Source organism: Drosophila biarmipes, chromosome 3R (assembly GCF_025231255.1).
Source record: "Drosophila biarmipes strain raj3 chromosome 3R, RU_DBia_V1.1, whole genome shotgun sequence".
NCBI classification, from domain to species: Eukaryota; Metazoa; Arthropoda; class Insecta; order Diptera; family Drosophilidae; genus Drosophila; species Drosophila biarmipes.
Genome location: NC_066616.1, coordinates 31,778,798 through 31,797,700, shown reverse-complemented (window position 1 = coordinate 31,797,700; position 18,903 = coordinate 31,778,798). Strand labels below are relative to the sequence as shown.

The following is an 18,903-nucleotide window of genomic DNA, read 5'->3' as shown; positions in this document are numbered from 1 at the left end:
CCACCCACTAATCGAACATCAGACCCGGATCGGGGTGCCCTTTAAATTGTACATCTTCCCCGCCACTTTTGCGCAACTTAATGTGGATAAGTGGTACTTAAATTTGTTGGATTTAATGGAATTTTCATCACGAAATTTAACCTGATGGATTACTAATTAAACTAGAGGTATATGTACTTTATTATGGGTAAAAGTTGTTGTTTGGCTTTAGGAAAAATTCTAAAGTAGAATAAGACACAAACATACTCGTTTTTATCTAACCTATAAATTTGACAATTTCATTGTGGTTTTTATCAAGCAAAAGGAAAAGCCAATTCTCTCCATAAAAATAAAAAGTACTCCACTCCCCAGTCTCAAATAAATCCTTCCAAAACACCACTTGCTTTGAGTTTCGATTTTATTGCAATTTTTTTACTACTTAATCTAGACAAATATACAAAAGTAGATAAATTCCATACGAGTCTAAGATACGGCTAGGTAGAAGAAGAAGTGGGTTCCAATAGCAGAGCCCGTAAGTAGAACAGATGCGGCCTTCTGCGGGCTGAATGCTTTATGTACAATAGGAAGTCGGAGGCCGATGGCCCAGGATGAGATTCCCCTCTTGAGATTCGTTGCATTCGCTAGACTCCTAAATGGCGAACTCGCCGTGATCCTCGTCCAAGGCGCAGGGCCTGCGGAACTCCTGGCCCCGTTCGTGGATCCACTTGTTGGACACTGGATGTTGGGAAGCGAAAATATTTCATATTTTATGGTATTTAACTAATGGCAAAGGACCTACCCCACTTGGTGCCCGTAAGTACGGGGCAGGCGGCGTGACGGGTCCTCACATCGCCCTCGCCATCCCTGTGTAGATTCATCCAAAAGGCAGCCGTGCCCTTCTTGGGGAACAGAGCAGTGTGGAGGGACGTGAAAACCGTGGCTCCTCCCTGCTCCACATCACTCATCTACAAATAAGTATTTTATTTATACATTTTACTTATGGCTCAAACAAAATACATGGTTCTGTTAAACCAATTAAAAAATGGGGCAATTTCCAGCAATTTCAATGCTCTCCACTGACCGGCAATAAAAAGCATCCCACAGATACGAGAAAACCACATTTGCAAGGCTGCTTCACTTTGTATCTATTTTTCTGCCATTGTGCGTTCCTTTTGCCCGGGCATTCCATTCACAGCGCAACCTACGCATCTCTATTTATAAATAAGCCTTACTAATGATTCTGTTGACTTGTGCAAATAAAGCAAAAATTCAGGGAATTTTATTTTATCAGTGGGAGTGCGGAAAATGCCTTGCATGTGTAGCGGACTTTAAAATGAAAAGGGGTAGGTAGATAGAGTGAAAGCAACTTACGTAGAACAGAACGGTGGCAATGCGGTTGCCCAGATTAAGACCCTCAAAGGCGCGCTGCTCCTCTTTCTGAAAATGAACTGCCCTTTAGCTGGATAAAAGCAGGGGATTCCCCGGGGAGTACCCACCCTGGCAAAGTCGAAGTGCGGCTCGTAGTGGCCTCCAATGCCGTAATTGACCACCTGCAGTTCCTCAGCAGAGTCCATGTCCAGACCCGTCATGTCCGCCGTGCGCTGCACCACGGTCTCGATCACCCGGTCCTCGTGGGTCTTCAGCCAGGCCGACTTGCTGATCCTGTAGTTGGCGGTCTCCAGGGCTCCGGTCACGGAATTTTGGACCGTAGCCCTGCGGAACCGGGGTCGTGCCATCCGCTTGATCACGTCCATCTCGCCATCGTACATGGCGTCGTGGAAGACCACTATGTACGGGTCCATGTGGGCCTCCTCCAGCTTCAGGGGACCCAGTCGCAGGAAGGGCACATTGTTGGTCACATACCGACATCGCAGGGGCCTGAGGTCCGAGGGCGATGGCTTCAGTTCACCGCGGCACAACATCTCGTAGGCCCGGCGCTCTGTCAGATCGAAAATGGCCGGATCACTCTTGGCCACGGGCTGGGTTTGGGTTGCGGGGTTTATTTTTAAGTAAGATACCTTTCTCTTTTCTCAAAAAAATATATATATCTTACCAAGTCGGACTTGGGCATCTCGTCGGTGCCGTCGTCGCCCTTCATCTTCTTCAGCTGCAGCTGGTTGGCAATCTCCTTCTCGTAGAACCGCTTGTTTCCATTGGCCCGTTCGTGGTGAGGGAGCAGCTGGAGCAGCTCGTTGGTCATGGTCAGGGCGCTCTCTATGTTGCCTAAAAAAGTCAAGAAGGAATGGGATTTATTAGAAGAGTCCCAAATTAACTACTTCTCAAAGAAAGCACTTTAAAAGTATAAATATAATTACGGAGATTAAAAGATTATTTTTTGTATCATGACTCACTAAAAAACCTTACTGATTTTAACTAAAGAATATAAATATAGCCCTAACCATTCCTTAACTCCCAATACCAATACACGTAGTTAAAGAACATCAAAGGGAGCAGGCCTAAAAGGGGCTATGACAACATGAATAAACAAACAGCAGGTCAGTGAAGCACTTATTTAAAGTCAAGGGTATCGTTTTGCACTTGACCGAGCCGCACAATTAGTTCATCAGGGTCTTAAGAGGGGTCTTAAGAGCGATAGCGATGCCCCACTAAGTAAACCACACTCGTTCTCGGCCTGAAAGTATGCCACAGTTTCTTGGGAAGTTTCGCCGCCTGACCTCGAACTTCCACTTCCTCCTGCTCCTCCCGCGACTTCAACTTAAACTGCCGGGCCATCAAGTCGATTGGATTGTTTCCAAAGTTACCAAAGCTGCGCACTTATTTATTCATTTGCGTCCAGGCCCAGGCACTCATTTATCCCTGCCCCCATCCAAACTAATAAGTTCTGGCTGTCGTGCATAGTGGTTCCCAGAGAATCCGGCTTTAACCTCCACCTCCGGCACGACCTCAACTTCTGAAACCCTGTCGGCGACAGGAATTTAAATTTGCATCTCCCGACACATGTGTGCCACCCAGAGCAGCGGGAGGGGCGTCGGGATCAGGATCTGAGTGGTCGGGTGACAGAAAGCCTGTCACTTGCCTCGAGGGCGGACCCATTTGTGTTTTTTTTTCGTGTCGTTCCTCAACACAATATGGCGGCACTTCCGCCCCGCCCCCGGCCACGCCCACGAGTTGTGCGTTGAGCAAGACACCCTGCACAGCAAAAAAGGATGGATGTAAAGTAGATGGTCTTGATATCTAAGGAAAAACATGGTACTAAATTTAGCCTAATGATATCATATTTAATTTTTCATTAGGCATCGCTGGAAGAACTGTCTAGAAATACTATAAAAAATCTAACAAATAAAAAAAACATTACAAATTGCGAGAAAATAAAGAAATAGTGTGCTATCACCCACAGAGCTGTCTAAAAGTATGCAGTACAAAGTAAATTAATATATATAAATAGTGTAGCATACTTTTCAATACCTTTAAAATCTTTTTACGTGTTTTTTCATTTCTTCCTGTGCAGAATCATCTAGAGCCAACAAGCACCCACTAAAGACACAGAGACGTGTGCCTGCTCTTTGATGAACGGATAGGGGGCTCTATCCGGGGTAATAAGACGTTAATAAAGCACACAGCTCCCTGGCAGAAGGACGTGCCGATCCTGGCCAGCTCTACGTGATAGCTCCTCCTTTTTGCGGCAACATTGTCGCACTGGCTGCAGATGGCCAACACTTTTCCGCACTTAATGGGGCACGAGGACCCTAAGAGCGGCTCCAGGTGAAAGTATGGAAAGTGTGCAAACTGTGGCAGGGGTGGGACTACAGGAGGCAAGTGGTTCGGGGACAGAGTGCAATTTCCTGCAGCCAAATGGACCTCGAAAGTGCCATGCAAACGAGCAATGACAACAACGAAATGGGACGGCAAACACACTCAGGGAATTTAATTACCGAAACTCAAGGAGTAGTTCTAGCTTAGGAGGTTACAAAGCTGAAAATTGTGAGGGTCTATGGGTTTTTTAAGGAGCAAGGATATAAGATACAAGATATTAAAATAAGACAGATATCTACACATTTTTGCTATTCCATACCATAAATTCCTCGCAATGTATATATTTTTTTAAAGGAATTCCCAGGATCTACATGTTCTAAGCACTCGATTTTTTCAAGTGCAACCAAGCTCTTTGGTAACTGATATAAAGGAGCCCCAAACTGGACTTGGACTTGGACTCACCCTCCTTGTAGGTGGAGAAGGCCAGGTACTCGAGGATGTCGGCCTTGGTGAAGCTCTGGGTGTGGTTGGTGGGCTCCTCCAGCATCCTGGCCATGGCCTCGTTCATCCAGAGCACCGTGTGGTAGTAGTCGTTGTTCACATACGACTGTCTGCCCAGCTCGAAGCAGTCGTCCGAGGACATTTCCGTGCTGCGGGATAATAAATGTGGTCAGGTTGGTTTTCCAATTTTCGGCTGGCTTATGTTGCTGGGTAAGCCAACGAAATTCGATTCCAAAACCCACCTGTACTGAATGCCATTCAGCTTGCCCCGCGCCACACTCGACGTGTCTAGCTGGTAGGTGTCCTGCAGGCGGAGCAGGGCCACCGCCGCCCCGTTGAGATCCTCGTCGGAGGGGAACTTGAGCACGTTGCGGTACTGGGTGATGTTCTGCACGAAGTCCGTGCCCACATCGTGCTCCATGAGGTTCTCCACCTGGCGCCAGTCGGTGGTCAGCCGCTTGGTCAGCAGATAGGCATTGATCGGGTTGGATACGTAGGCGGTTATGTCGCTGGAGGCGTCCGCGTGCTCCCTCTGGTACTCGTCCATTTTGCTGGAAATGTTCAAGGGAGAAAGGGAAACTTAGCAGACAGTTCACTAAGTGCTTTTCACGGGCGGGCAAATTGCATTTCAAAGCCAAAGTTTGAACTTGGCCAGAAGGAAAAACGCAAGTAAGTTGCGGCTCAAAGTAAATGGCGCAACTTCTTGTTTGTCAATAAGCAAATGCAAAAACAATGGCTCTAAGAAGGCGACATGGCAGTGTTTTAATACTTTTTACCTTAAAAATACATTGGCTTTTAATAGCTTGTTTAACTAGTGGCATACTTAATTAAAAACTGCTATGGTTTCAGAAAAGTCTTTACTTCATCATCGAATATTATCAATTTTTGCTGAGACTCGCCTGACCCATATTTTTGTTGATTTTCCCCAACCATTTTCTTATAAAGAAACTTCAGATTTACTGGTATTCAAGTGCTTTTAATTTATTCTTATACCAAAACACATGTAAACTAGATAAAGGTGAACAATAAGTTAAACATACTATGACCTAGCAGTAAGTACAACCCACTTATTATGTACAGTCGTTTTGGGGGATGGTGATCTTCCTCTGATTACAAATCTAATACTTTGTTTTTGGTCTTTTAGCCGTTCGGTGTGTCAAGTTCTTGAAGTCGAAGTGGATGGCTTACAAACAAATTATAAACTAAGGCCTAAAACTAATAATCCGGGGCTTAGACCACGTTGACGCGGTTGTCTGGCGGAGGACGGTGGCACCAGAGGCTTCCCAGGACGCCCAGGGCGATGAAGAACATGGTGAACATGGACAGTCCCAGGATAACGCCAGTGGTCACATCGTGGACGGGGAAGCCGGGGAAGGGGTCCACCACCAGAATCACCAGCAATCCGCAGGACTTGAAGAGGCAGAACACGGTGACCAGGATGTACCCGGAACTGTAGCTCCTGTTCGGCAGCCACTCGCAGTGGCGCGACTTGAACCCCAGGAAGCCCAATCCCATTCCGGAGAAGGAGGCTACCAGGCCGAACTGCAGGTAGAAGGACTTTCCAAGCTAAAAAGGAAAATTTGAGTTGTTGAGGTGTTGATAATTACGTACTCCAACTCCTGAAAATTATCGTTGTATCTGTTCATCGGTATCTCAACACATTAAGACATTCAGATACCTTTCAGCTCTCAAATTCAGATAATTTTCCGGGTTTCAGTAAGGTTTGAAATCCGTTTTCGACTACTTACGTGGCCAATCATGTAGATGATGAGTCCCGCGTTCATGGTGCTGCCCAGGACGAGCATCAGGGAGACGACGGCCAGCGTGATGGTGGCGTTGGCCATCTTCTGGGGGTACGAGTTGTTGTTCTTCGCCTTGCCCTGGATGCTGCTCAGGTCCTGCTCCCGCTCGTGCTCCTGCTCCTGGACTCTGGGACTGATCACCGCCATGGAGCGGTCGGCCATCTGCATGGGCAGGGGCTTCACCGTCTCGTAGTGCAGCCGCTGGGGGGAGAGTCTGCTCTGCCGGAGGGGCAGGCTGGGAGGAGCTCCCAGTGACCCGCTGACCTGCTGGCTCTGGTAGATCTGCTGGCTCTTGTAGATCTCCAGCCTCCTCTCCAGCTGCAGCTGCTCGTGGTGGGCGGCATTCCGGGGCGTGGAGTGGGCCAGTCTCGGGGGCGGCTGCATCTTCCTGGGCGTGGTCAGGAGCTCGTGCAGCGCCCTGGTGGCAGCCGCCGCATTCCTCTGCTGTGGAGTCGAGGTCCTGGCCGCATACTGCTGACTCAGCTCCATGTTGCTCAAGCAGGTCTCCTGCTGCTCCTGCTCGTCCTGCAGATCCTCATCATCATCCGCATCCGTGGGCACCACTGCATAGCGGTGGGCCCGGCCATTGTGCATCTGTATGATCTCCTGGTTCTCGTCCACCAGCTCCTCGTCCTCGGCCGTGGGCACCATCTGATACCGCTGGTTGCTGTTCTTGTCCACTATCAAAAAGGTCTTGCTGCCGAAGTCGCTGCTGAAAGCATGCTTTATCTGGGTTTGATTGGGATTGCCACTGGTGTTCCTGGGCTTGGGCGGCAGATTGAGCACGGGCGGCAGGCTGGCGAACTGCGTCTCCTGGTGGGGTTCCTCGTGGAAGGAGTGCGGCTCCTCCTCCTCCTGCAGTCCATGCCTGGAGCTATAGCGGTCCAGGTCATCCTGCGATCGGGCCAATCTCTGGGCCGCCTGGCCGGGAACTATGGCGTATCTACTGGCCCTACTGCTGTTCAGTTCCTCCAGGGGAACCAAGGCATAGCGGCCACTAGAAGCGGCCTTTTGCATGGGTTGATTGATCTGGTGTGGCTGGAGCTGCTGCTGCTGGAGTTGTTGCTGCTGGTGTTGCTGCTGCACATGCTGCTTCTGCTGGTGTTGTTTCCGCGTCACCGACCGCGTGGACATGCTACGCTGCATTCGCAGGGGACCCTCGCGGGGATCTCGCGGAGCACGCGGCGAAGCTGCCCCGAAGTTCATCTGGAGACTCCTGTTGTAGATGGACTCCACTGCGCGCGAGGAGCTGTTACCACTGGGCACTGGGTAGAACTCGCTGTTCTGGCAAAAGGCCGGGTTTGTGTAGTTATGCTGCGACATGCTGGCACTGTACTGGGGGTTACTCCACAGTCTCTAGGGGGTGTTCTTCTAGCTTCAGTTCGTAGCACTCTCTTTCACGATCCGTTCGCCTCGGCAACTGCGACTCGACTGATCTGGAGAGCCGTTCCAGCCGGCAGCTCCTCAACTTCCTCCACTTCCTGCGCCGGCGCGCAGTCGAGTGGATCGTGCCCTAAGTTACCCCCACTCCCTGTAAAACACCACCATTTACTTGCACATAAGACACCCGTACAATGACCGACTGTGTTTGGCGCGTTCCATTAGGCCAGAAGGAACCGAGGGCCAGAAACATCTGCTCCTGCTCAGCGAAATGGGGGTTGAAACCCATTTCGGCTCTCGTTCTTTCACTTCCAACTGAGACATTTCAACTACAAACCGAAAACCCCTGGCGAACTGCAGGAGCAGCCGGCGTTTATCAGCGTTTTTAATTCTTATTTACCAACTCATATGCGCTCCCTCGCGGCTTTAATTCCGTTTTGATACCGCTTGCGAGGAAAGTGTAAGGGTATGATGGATGTGATGGCATTATATACAACCAGATATCAGCACATATGACACCATTTACCCAATATGAATATATTCTTTTTGGCGCTTTGCCATAGGAACTAGTTGCTCCTCTTTGTTATTAAACTGTTTAATATGTTTTCCTTTCTCTTCTCATAAGTTTATTAAAATTCTTAGTTTTTTTGAAAGCTTTTCAAGTTTTTGTCTAGTCATTGAATGACGAAATAAACTTAAAATGCATGCTTTCAGAGAAGAGTTTAGTTTAATATGCACATATTTTTGCCATAAATGTGTCGTCGTTAAATAGAGCTCCCATTCGCATATCAAGTTTTACTATTTCCATTCTATCTTACCAGCACAATTTGGTTCATCAAAAAATATTAAAATAACAAGAATGAAATGGAAAAAAGTTAATAAGAAATCCCAATAAATTTTAAGATGCATAACATTTTAAAAAGCAAACTTAATGTATTTCAACTTTTTTATTAAATACTTGAGTTGGATGACCTTTCAATCTTTTTATTTCTTAACCTGAGTAAATAGTTCCTATTCTTTTAGGGCAGTCCAAATTTTATTTTAACACCTAAGAGATTAGTTGCAGTGAGGGGTATTTCAGGTGCGTATCCTTGCCCCAAAATAAATACTTGTTCAGCTCCGATGTTTGTGCATACCGAAAACCTTCCCTAAAGGCAGCCACTCCCCTGATTTTCGTCTGGCCAAGCGACCGTTACATTTTTGGTTGCCAGAGGAAAACGGAGGAGTACGTCGTGTTCCGGGGGCCAACTTCATCCGGAGCTCACCTCCCACGATGCATATATGCCTTTAAGCTGGGCATGTTTGGACGCAAGAGCTCCGTGCTGGCCTTTTGTGGTGGCCAATTTAATTGCCTTTTGGCCAAAAGCAAATCAGCGCCGCCGCAGGGCGACTGTCAAGCGGATTAGCCAGAAATTGGAGGCACCAACAGCTGGCCAGTGGCAGAATTTAAGAGGCATTAAATTTTGAGCGCCGGCAGCCGGCACGCGACAAGGGATTCTGCATCCGAAGGATGCGCAGATACTCGGATACACGGATAGGCAGATACTCGGCTGCAGATACGCAAGGCAGGGGGCAATGACAGCGTACAAGGATAACAGCTGTCAGCTGTTTGCTATTTGTGAGGATCCTGTCTCGTCCTTTGTTGTGACAAAGCCAAGGCACAAATGCAGCAGCAGAAACAGGAACAGAAACAGGACAGCCGCAGCAGATAGATCCTGAGTCCGGAGTCCTGAGTCCCGAGTGCGACTGGCATTATTTGATTAGGGGAGTTGCCTCACCGCATCCTGCACCCCGCTCTCCCTCCCCCATATTATTTCCGCCGACAGTTCTTATGTACAAATGTGAGCCACACAGATCCCCTTGCCACATAAGCGAAAGATATGTATCTGCAGTCATGTGTGCAAGGGGCGCCTCCTCGGACGCGGATACCTATCTTTATATAAAGTAGAACTAGGTGCGTGCAACAGCTGCCCCTCGCACGTGGCAAAAGTAATTACCAGAATGCAGGCGACTACCTGAATCTCGTTCAAGTCTCCCATTTACGATCTAGCAACATCTTGCCACCATTTGCATAAGAAGTGTTTATGCTAAACAGCATAGGGGTCTGCTGGAGCTGGCCTCATAGAGGTATTCTTTCTAAAGTCGCCAGAAGATGCACACCATAAAATATACTAGAAAATACAACCTTGCATTCACTGATTGTATCATCCATTTAACTTACTGCTGTTGCATTGAATAAATTAAACCGCATTCTTGTATTTTTATTTCAACGTGTATCTAAACATTTTTGTTACTCCTCTTCCCTTTTTCCTCCCCTCAACTTTTAAATATATATAAAATGTATTATATATAATATATAATTCAAATGACCCATTTCATTATGATTAATTTGAGTGACTTCTGAAAATACACATTTATCCACAAGTAGAATAATCACATTTGCTCAATCACATAATCTCGTTTGCTAAAAACATTATAGAACCATGACAGCAAAAATAGGTTCAATTGGACTCCCTGCTAAACTACTTCACAATTATTACAATTTCTGCTTTAAACATTATAAAAACCAATTATTAAAGTTACCGTTCAAGCAAAGCTGTAACAATACGCCGCATATCGAAAGGCCAAATTCATTAGGCATAATTAAATGGAAAGAGAATGTGTTTTTTGTTTATTTGTAAACAAAGCAACTAATTAGTGATTGAGTTTTCCCTTTAGTTATGGGCAAATGTAAAATAATATTAAACGCTCCCAATGGGTTAATTACAAAACATGGTAGATAAATGCACATTTTCATTTTCAAATTTAATTAGGTTTTGGAATGTGGGACTTTACAAGCATTGGCCGAACAAAGTTTATTAGAAAGCAAATTGTGAGATTCAACAATGCAACTTTCGACCCATTAAAGGAAGGGCTTCCCAATTCATTTCTGGGTTACTAAGCCCAATTAGGAGCAGTGAATTCGGAAGGGGATACTCACTTTTTGAGGAAGTTCAGCTTGTTCTCCTGCACGCGTATGTAGCCCTCCAGGTTTGTAATCAACACGGACTCAGTCTCAAGAAGCTCCTCCATCTCGGCCAGGGCTGTGTAGACCTCGCCATTCACAGGTCCGCCCACAAAGAGCAGGACTCCCAGCAGGAGCATCAATCGCCAGTCCGCTGCCATGTTTGAATCTGCAAAAAGGACAGAGATCTGTATTTAAAATGCGCTTTAACTGGTATCGAAAATATAGCTGTAGCATTCGGTTTTGGCCTTAAATCTCCAGCCATGTGTAAGCAGGAACCCCTGAGCTCACTGAACTCGAAATCGACATCGACTTTTGTATTGATTAATATCGCTACCGAGCTAGCTGAAACACAGAATGTTCATTTTTTTTTGGCAGGGGCAGCTGCTGCTTGAGTTTCGGGCATTTGGCAATTTATTTTAATGAGCGTTTTTTAATTTGACCTGCCATCCAGCGGATTGTTTTATGGCGTTTGCTTTACTGCGCCCCTCCACGCCGACGACAATAATAAAACGGGTCCAAAACCATTCAATGACACTCCACAGAGCGGAGAAATGCTCTTTAAGTGCCAGTTTTCCCCCTGCCAGCAGCTATTTGCAATTTATATGTACATCCCTTATTGACTCTGGAATATTTCCTTTGGCAAATGTGCTAGAATTTGTCACAGCCAAAAGTGGGGCGAGAATATATTCAATTTTAAATACCTACTTTACCTCACTTTGCATATGAAACTATTCGAAGAATGTTTAACATGCCATTCTACTTATATCACTCAATGAAAAAAGTGGGCCATTACAATTCTCTGTTTTATGCAACATAATCTTATTGTTACTTCTGTTTCTTCGGTGTTTTCTCATGAAAATATTTAAAATATCAAGTACATATTACTTCATAATAACTCCGAAATGGAAACCCCATTAAACAACCCGTCATGCACATGTAAGTTCACCTTGCCAACCGCCTTGTGGCCTTTGTATCTCATGCTGTATCGAGTTTCATATATATGGCCAGACCCCCAAATCGTTTCGAGCCAATGTACCTCAATCAGCTTTCAGCTGACAGGAACAGCGAATTCGAGTTTGTTTCCAGTTCCGTTTTCGAGGCGGGACTGCATAGATTGCGGCTCAGTTAGCGTGCCAATAAATTTTAATTGATATTAATTAGCCGCGCGCTGTTAACTCGCATCTTTAAGATAAACGCGCACTCAATTTGCATACTGAAGAGGATGGCATGTTCGTCTGCGGCGGCTCAGTGGGTGGGTGGGCCGAAAAAGTGCTCCGAAAAACCACAAGGACGAATTAAGGGTGATGCGTGCCCCTCCAAGTGGGCGCTGAATAATTAATCAGCAGTAATTAATTCTGGCAAGCCAAGACGGACTCGCACTCGAGCAGGTAATTGCTCACATTAATCAGTCACCAGAAGATAGGATCTGAATTAATATGCGGCATTTTGGCCAACACTTCTGGCCGGAATTATGGATGCTGCGAAGGCAAGTCGATTTATGTCAGCGAACATGTGTTAAGAGCCAGCGCGGCTGTCAGCAAATATTAAATAATCTCGCCCAGACCGGTTATGTGCTGCCCCCTGAAATCCAGATCTATTTCTATGTCCATTTCCATTTCTAGCTGGGAAGTTTCGAATCTCTGATCAGAACGAGGGCAGCGGCTATTAAATTTACGGGCCGGTCGTTCGATTCCATTTAACTTTCCAGTTTTGGACGGCGTTCCTGATTCTAGATAGTGTTCGGGCTAGTTCTAGCCCTGCATCTCCACGGGAAATTAATTGGGGTTCAAAGAACTCCGTTATTTATGCAAATGTATCTCACAGATACGCGTCGCTGCAGCGCAGGCCACCCGAACAAAAAAACCTTTCATCGTGAGCGATGATGACCGAACTTAACGGTTCTCCCAAGCCAAACCAAAGAGCGTTACACAATCAAACTTATTGAAATGCAAATATTATTTCATCTGCAGTTCGCCAGGAATGAGGAATCTCTGCCTTCGACAGGTTCAGCGAACTCCGGGCGATCGTTTTATGCTCTCCATAAAGTGCGAAACGAATTATTTGCTTAATGTGCAGGAATTCCAGTGCAACAGAGGCAAATGTTGCACCATTTCAGCCAAAGAATTTAAAGCAGCCGGAAGATGAGACCACCCATACGAAAATATTTGTAGTTTTTGACACGTAAATATTTTTATAGGGAGTTTGTATCTTATTTTTAAGGTATTTCTACCTGTAAGTAGGCGTTTATGTTACCCAAGTAAATCTCGGTTGCTTGTCATTTTAGGTAGATACTTTAGCTAAATATCAATGATATGATATCTAGAGTATCTTAAAATTGTAAGTCCCTTTATGTTCTAAAACTAGCAGTTAAAAAAACCAATTAAAATCAGTGTCACACCTCTAACAAAAAAGGTGAAGATAATCGGGATTAAGATGGTTGTCACATTGTGTCGGCTTTTAAGTAATCTCAACTATAACTGTCAGGGTATTAGCGGTAATTCGGCCGTATTAAATTTAACATCTTTATGGCGACGTTAAAAAATTAAATAAGCGCGGGTCGTTAAATTCAATTCCATTTCAATTCAATAAAAGCTATAATTTACGACTTCGACCGAGCTTATGCGCTGCAGTTAGCACCCAAAAAAAGGGCAATAAAGCTATGTGAATATTTATACAATATTTATACACACTTTTTATGCACAAGCACCTGCCAAGTTGTCTGCACCTCCAGCTCGGGATTACGCACATTGCTGGTCGATCAAAGTGATGGGCCCACAAAGCCGGAGTGGAATACAAACGAACCGCATACTCGAAATATGCAAAACACAAAATTGTCAGAAAGCTGGATTAAATGATCGCGAAATGTCAGGCAGCTCTAATTACCATAGACTGCGGCTGAAGTCGCGGAATGGCCAGAAATTCGCCAGAGGATGCTCCCCGACTAAAGACCGAAATTGGATTTTGCGTTAAACTAATTGGCAGCAAATTACAAACTCCAACCGAGCGGAAAAGAGCAGAAAGCTGATATGGTTACGAAAATGAACGCATGGCCGAGGAAAATTCGATTTCGAGCCCAGTCAAGACGGGGCTTTTCCCCACTTTCATCGCATCTTCTTCTGGCCAGTTGGGCAACTAATCTCCCAATCAATTTCGATTCACGCCTCATCATCACCATCGCTTTTTGCACTTCTTGCGGTGCGAATTGTGTTGCAATCGCCTGGGCTTTCGCCAGCGGATTGCATTTTCCACGCCGGCCACGCCTCTATTTCACAGTCCGCCCCTCGAGCAACCAACCAACTTGCAGAAGAGCTAGCTCAGCAATTTTTTCTATACTTTTTTGGCTTGCGTGTATTCTGTGCCTTATGCAACGCTCTTCTTTTTGCAGGCATTTTTACTGCGCTTTCCCGATGAGGAAAAGCGCGGGGAGAAATGAAAATGAATTTGCTGCCGGCTTTTGTTCGACAAATTCTGTTATCTTGCGCCCAGCTGCAATTAAGTTATGAAATATTTTGTGTGCAAAACGCTGACTAAGCTCAATGCTCGACCCACTGACTGACTGCGAAAAGTGGCGACGACAACGGCGATGGAAATGGAAATGAAAATGGAGATGGCTGGCTGCTCCACGGATACAGATGCGCAGATACTTTTGTGCCGGGTGACGGCGAGCTAGCATTACTCGCATCGCATCTGGCCAGTCAGCAAATGTTTCCTGCCTGGCAAAAAAGTGTCCTTGCTGCCACATGGAAAAGTTTCGAACGGTGACCTGGTTGGCCATATAGTATTGGCCAGAACAGTGATGCTTGGATGGGGGAAGACAGGTACTTAGTGTTCGGGCTGACCTCACTCTATTCAAGGGGGAAATACAACTAAAACACATTTTGGTCAGACTTTAAAGTGCACAACCAGTATCTTTCTCATCACCAGATGGTAGCCCCGTTGTCAGAGCATTTGTCCACTGTGCGGAGGCCTCACTGTGCCACCTGCCCCGCCAATGGCAGCTCGCTTATCGGGAGCAGCATATTCACCTGCTTCCTGGGAAGCTGTTCCCCGTCTTTCCCGCCGAACTGCGGCACTTTTGCTCAAATGGAGCTGTCAGCAAACGGCGCCAATTCTATAAAATGCATCGGGACAATTTGAGCAGACACGACATCATTATTCAGGTGTAAATGCTACGGGTGGCCCGCTTGAGTGGGTGGTTGGTGGGTGTGAAGCGTTGGCAAGGCCGATTGGCAGGTGGATAGTGGCTCTGCTGGTTTGCTGCTCCATCGTGACCCCCACAATGTCGTCCGTCAATTTTATGACCGGTGAAGTCGAGGAAGCTGCTGCAGCGACTCCGAGATGGACGGGGCTAAGACCATAACTCATCCACCAGTAGCCCAGTAGCACCACTGACATTTATGAGCCACCGAAAGCGGGTTAAAAACTGTGCATCCGCAGCCAATTTGGGCTAAAACAAAGCTATCTGCTACACTCACAGAAATGTTTGAGTAATGATTGAGTATTTCAATCTAAGCATCATAAAATCCCTCTTTAAGACACTATTTTAAAACAAGTTTCCAACGTGACGTTCGACTTAATCTTTGCTGAAGCATTTTGAAACCTATAAATATTTATCTTTTGTGGGGGAAAACTTAACCAAATCTTATGAATCTTATGTGTTTCATTGGATCACTTCTTTTGTTTTGGGGGCCATTAATTTATCATTTCTTGGAAGTGCATGAAATTAACGTTTAGCGCTCAAACCCAAGTATAAATTTGTCTAATTTGAAAATATTTAATCAACTCATTTATCAGAAATTGGCATTGTCTCAAGACTTTTCTAGCTCTTCTTAGATTGTCTTTTGGGAACACGTTTTCTTGAATTAATGATGCGAAAGCCAAACTTGAATTTATTTTTGGGTGGAGCTTTTTCAATTTTGAATCGATTGTGTCTTGATTATTGAGGCAATGTTATTAAGCGGTTAATTAAAAGCGAATTAATAGTATGATTTGCTTATTAAAGAAATAATGAAGAGATGTTTTTTAAATAACTAAGATATATCCAATCATTTATTAATATTGGAAGTATTTATTTTACAGTCACAACTACTTTTGCGGATCTCCGGCAAATACTAGTAATAGTAGGTATTTCTCTCTCTGCACCTGCTCTTTGAGCCCTGGCATTTGCGAACTTTAAGCAAGCTCGTGGAAATTGTCGAGCTCTGTTGGCCACATTGTCTCTTTGGGCCAGTACTGTTAATGTGGCACGAAGTCGCCAAACTGCTGCCACCGAAGTCTTCCATCTGCTAAATGTCAGGCCCCCAGCCCCTGGACTGACCTTCCCCAACGCGGACTCCTCTTTATTTCCCATGTCTGCTGTGACATTTGCCCATTCGAAATGGAATTCACCGAGGGTACGGCTTCCTCCGCGGGAAACCCCTCCCTTTCGACCCCTTCCCCGATAAATTTGGCCAATTGGCGTGGCTCTGCTCGTCGATCGAATGCATAATTAAAATCGCATCGAATCGCCTCGTCGGCTTCTTCGCTGGCACTGTAATTTGATTCCGAGTTTTCTTTAATTCACCGACTTAATGGACCTCGTTAGACGCGCCTCGCCACAACCACTTTATCATCATTATGGCCTTTAATACCATCATCATTGGCACAAACTTTGCCCAACCACCGAATGAGGTCTCTCCACTCTGCTCATACGAGAAAAAAGACGGGCAAAAAGAGTTCTGAGTGGCAAAATCATGGCTCGGGCTGCCTAGTTTGTGCAAATTATGCAAACAATTTGGTTAAGTGTAATTGAGTTGGCCGGGCCAAGAGTGTTCCACTGTTCCGGCCACATGTTGCAGTTGCCCCCCAAGAACTTGGGGTCGAACTTGGGCTCGGGGTAATGTGATTTGTCTGCTAGCAAAAGTTCTACTCGCAGGGCACAAACTTTTCAATTCCATAAGCGTTAATTTGATTGCCACAACTTTGTCTAACCCCGCAAAGCCCAAAGAAAGAACCCAGAACTGGCGAAAAAATTAATTGTGACAGTGGCAGATGTCAATTTTAATTTCTTATGAAGGAAAAAATCTGATGACTCAAATCAAAACTTAAAATAACTTTAATATCCAACGGTTACTTCACATAAATCATTATACATTTTAAATTATTTTAAAAGGTGTCCCAAAGTATGCCTTAAAACAGAATTTAGGGTTCAAAATAAATCGTTGCATACTTCTGGTCACCTTTGTACTATTATTTTTTACGAATATTTTCTCTCTGTGCCGGGAAAATGGCATCCGTATTAAATATTCAGCAGGCAGGAAGGAAGGACTCGGCGGGAGTAGTTCAAGTGCATTCGGCGAGTTTGCTAATTAGTAATGAATGACAAATGTTCACAGCTCGTCCCCCGGGCCCCTTAACACCCGTTGGCCCCCAGCATTAACCCATGGCACTGGATTCATACCAGACAGATGCCGTCATGAAGCGTGTGCACACATAAATTTTACAATTCACCTTGAAAAGCAGCATAAGCGGCGTGCCCCGATGGAAATCGCAATATCAAACCGGTTCAGAATCTATGAAAGATGAGCTGGGAAAGAAGGTGGAAAAGAAAAACCCGACAAGGAAGTGGGCCAAATGGCTGTCTCCTTGTCATCACTTTCGTTGCATTGCCCACCTGGAAATGGATTTGGCTGTGGAGGGGGTTTTCGTTTTGTCGGGCGGCCACTTTCGATTTCGCATCCATCTCTATTATTGCCAACCGGTTGTCATTGCCGCACTAATTAGCAAACAAATACCGATCGCATGGGCCTGCAGCCCAAAAGCCAACGAACGAGATCGTGGCTGAACTATATATTTCATAAATTAGCACACCTAACTCGCAAGTAAAGTTAAGCTTTTGCAGCCGTTTGTGTTTTGAAAAATACGCACACCCATTAATCAGCCCAATCAGGCTCTAATTGGTGAAGTGTCTCCAATTAGATAAGCAATATCAGCTAATGGGGGATGCTAAACGAGGTTTGTGTCCGGGGTAAATAGGGGTTAACTTAAGAGGCATTTTATCCTTGACTTTGAAAAGGGTATTCAGTGTCCTTTGAAGTTAATTATTGTAAAATATACTATAAATAATTGAAAGTTGTTTGCTTAAAATTAAAAGAAGATAATAAACAGAAAAAAACACTGTCTAAAATTTCCCTACAAAAGAAAATTATCCTTTTCACAAACCATTTTGAAATACCTTCCAGAACAACAGTTTCTTCTGTTAGACCCTTTCCATATTTAAGTTTATAATTTAATTGAACCAAAAATAAACTTTAATAATATGAAATGATACAAAATAGTTTTAAATATTATGTACTTCTTATTATTACTTAAGGGAAGCCCATATTTTTTCACATGGTTGGCAACGCTTTGGGGGAACTAGTTCCAGGACCGCTGCCAGGACCGGTTCCATCCCCTTTTAGGGGTTGATTTCGGTCGCACCACAACAGAGAGCAGCGAGATGAAGCTTAAGACGAAGTGCACAAGAAACGCAACCAAAACAAATGCCGACAATTGACTACGTGACTGCGGACTTCCTCCTTGTGTCGCCCCCTAGTCCCCCATTATGTAAACCCACCCAGACGGCCGTTGAAATATATGTGCCTATGACCGCACAGACTTTTTCGAGTCCAGATATTTAGAGGCTTATCGCCAGCGGCGAAGGGAAAGGCATCAATCACTCGAGGAAATGGGGAATATGTGGGGGCACAAGCGGTCAATTGAATCGCCATGTGGTGACAACAAGTGCATATAGTACACATACTTGTGTACATATGTGCGAGCACACGAAATCAGTTCAGTATTTGTCGCAGCACAGCATTTCTCCCTAATCAAAATCGAATATTCAATTCAGCTGGCCCACATTCCACTCATAAAGACCCATTTTTGTTATCAGTGCACGACGGAAACTGACAGGAGGAACACGTCAGAGATTCTAGAAAATGTATCCCAGCAGAATCGCTCACTTACCCTGGGTTTCCCTAGAACTTGTTGCTGGATCTCGGTGGATTTGGATGTCAATGCGTTGCGCCGCCTTCTTTGTTTACAATTCCTCGGGAACACCTCGCTTGCATTGCCCGCCCGCACTTTGTCTGGTATCTTATAGATACATATTCCACACATGAACTGGGAGCAGTCCGATCACACAAATTAACGTATCTTTGGGATACTTTCTGAAGAACCGAGTGAACAGGAGTGAGTTCTGTAGTCGCGAAGAGCAGGTCCCTCTTCTTCTGAACTTTTAATTATAATTTGTATGGGGTTTCTCTTCGATTCGCGTCCGCGCGCCGAGAAATACCGAATGGAACTGATTTTGTTTTGTTGCCGCCTCGAATGTAGATAAATACCGACTTCCAGCAAGAGCGCATTTCTGGTTTCAGTTTGGAACTCGGCCCATGTGAATGGGAATTTTCAGACATGAAGAGAGTAACTCACACCTACAGCACGAAAGAGACAGCTAAAGATACAGATACATTCCACAGTGAGTGCAGCCCTCTCAATTGT

General features: G+C 45.3%; 2 protein-coding genes across 2 annotated transcripts; both read right to left on the bottom strand.

Moving 5' to 3' along the window:
• Positions 1 to 379: 379 nt before the first annotated feature.
• On the bottom strand, positions 380 to 18,720 carry LOC108025412 (prolyl 4-hydroxylase subunit alpha-2). Its single transcript, XM_017095894.3, has 9 exons — positions 18,370 to 18,720; positions 10,357 to 10,549; positions 4,437 to 4,745; positions 4,156 to 4,343; positions 2,033 to 2,202; positions 1,476 to 1,958; positions 1,351 to 1,416; positions 779 to 944; positions 380 to 714 (listed from the first exon to the last, which is right to left on the bottom strand). Exons 2-9 carry the CDS (start codon positions 10,539 to 10,541, stop codon positions 629 to 631), a joined length of 1,653 nt encoding a protein of 550 aa, XP_016951383.1. The 5' UTR covers positions 10,542 to 10,549; positions 18,370 to 18,720; the 3' UTR covers positions 380 to 628.
• LOC108025411 (putative mediator of RNA polymerase II transcription subunit 26) lies at positions 5,160 to 8,014 on the bottom strand. The gene is made up of 2 exons (XM_017095893.3): positions 5,943 to 8,014; positions 5,160 to 5,760 (listed from the first exon to the last, which is right to left on the bottom strand). Exons 1-2 carry the CDS (start codon positions 7,317 to 7,319, stop codon positions 5,425 to 5,427), a joined length of 1,713 nt encoding a protein of 570 aa, XP_016951382.1. The 5' UTR covers positions 7,320 to 8,014; the 3' UTR covers positions 5,160 to 5,424.
• Positions 18,721 to 18,903: the final 183 nt, after the last annotated feature.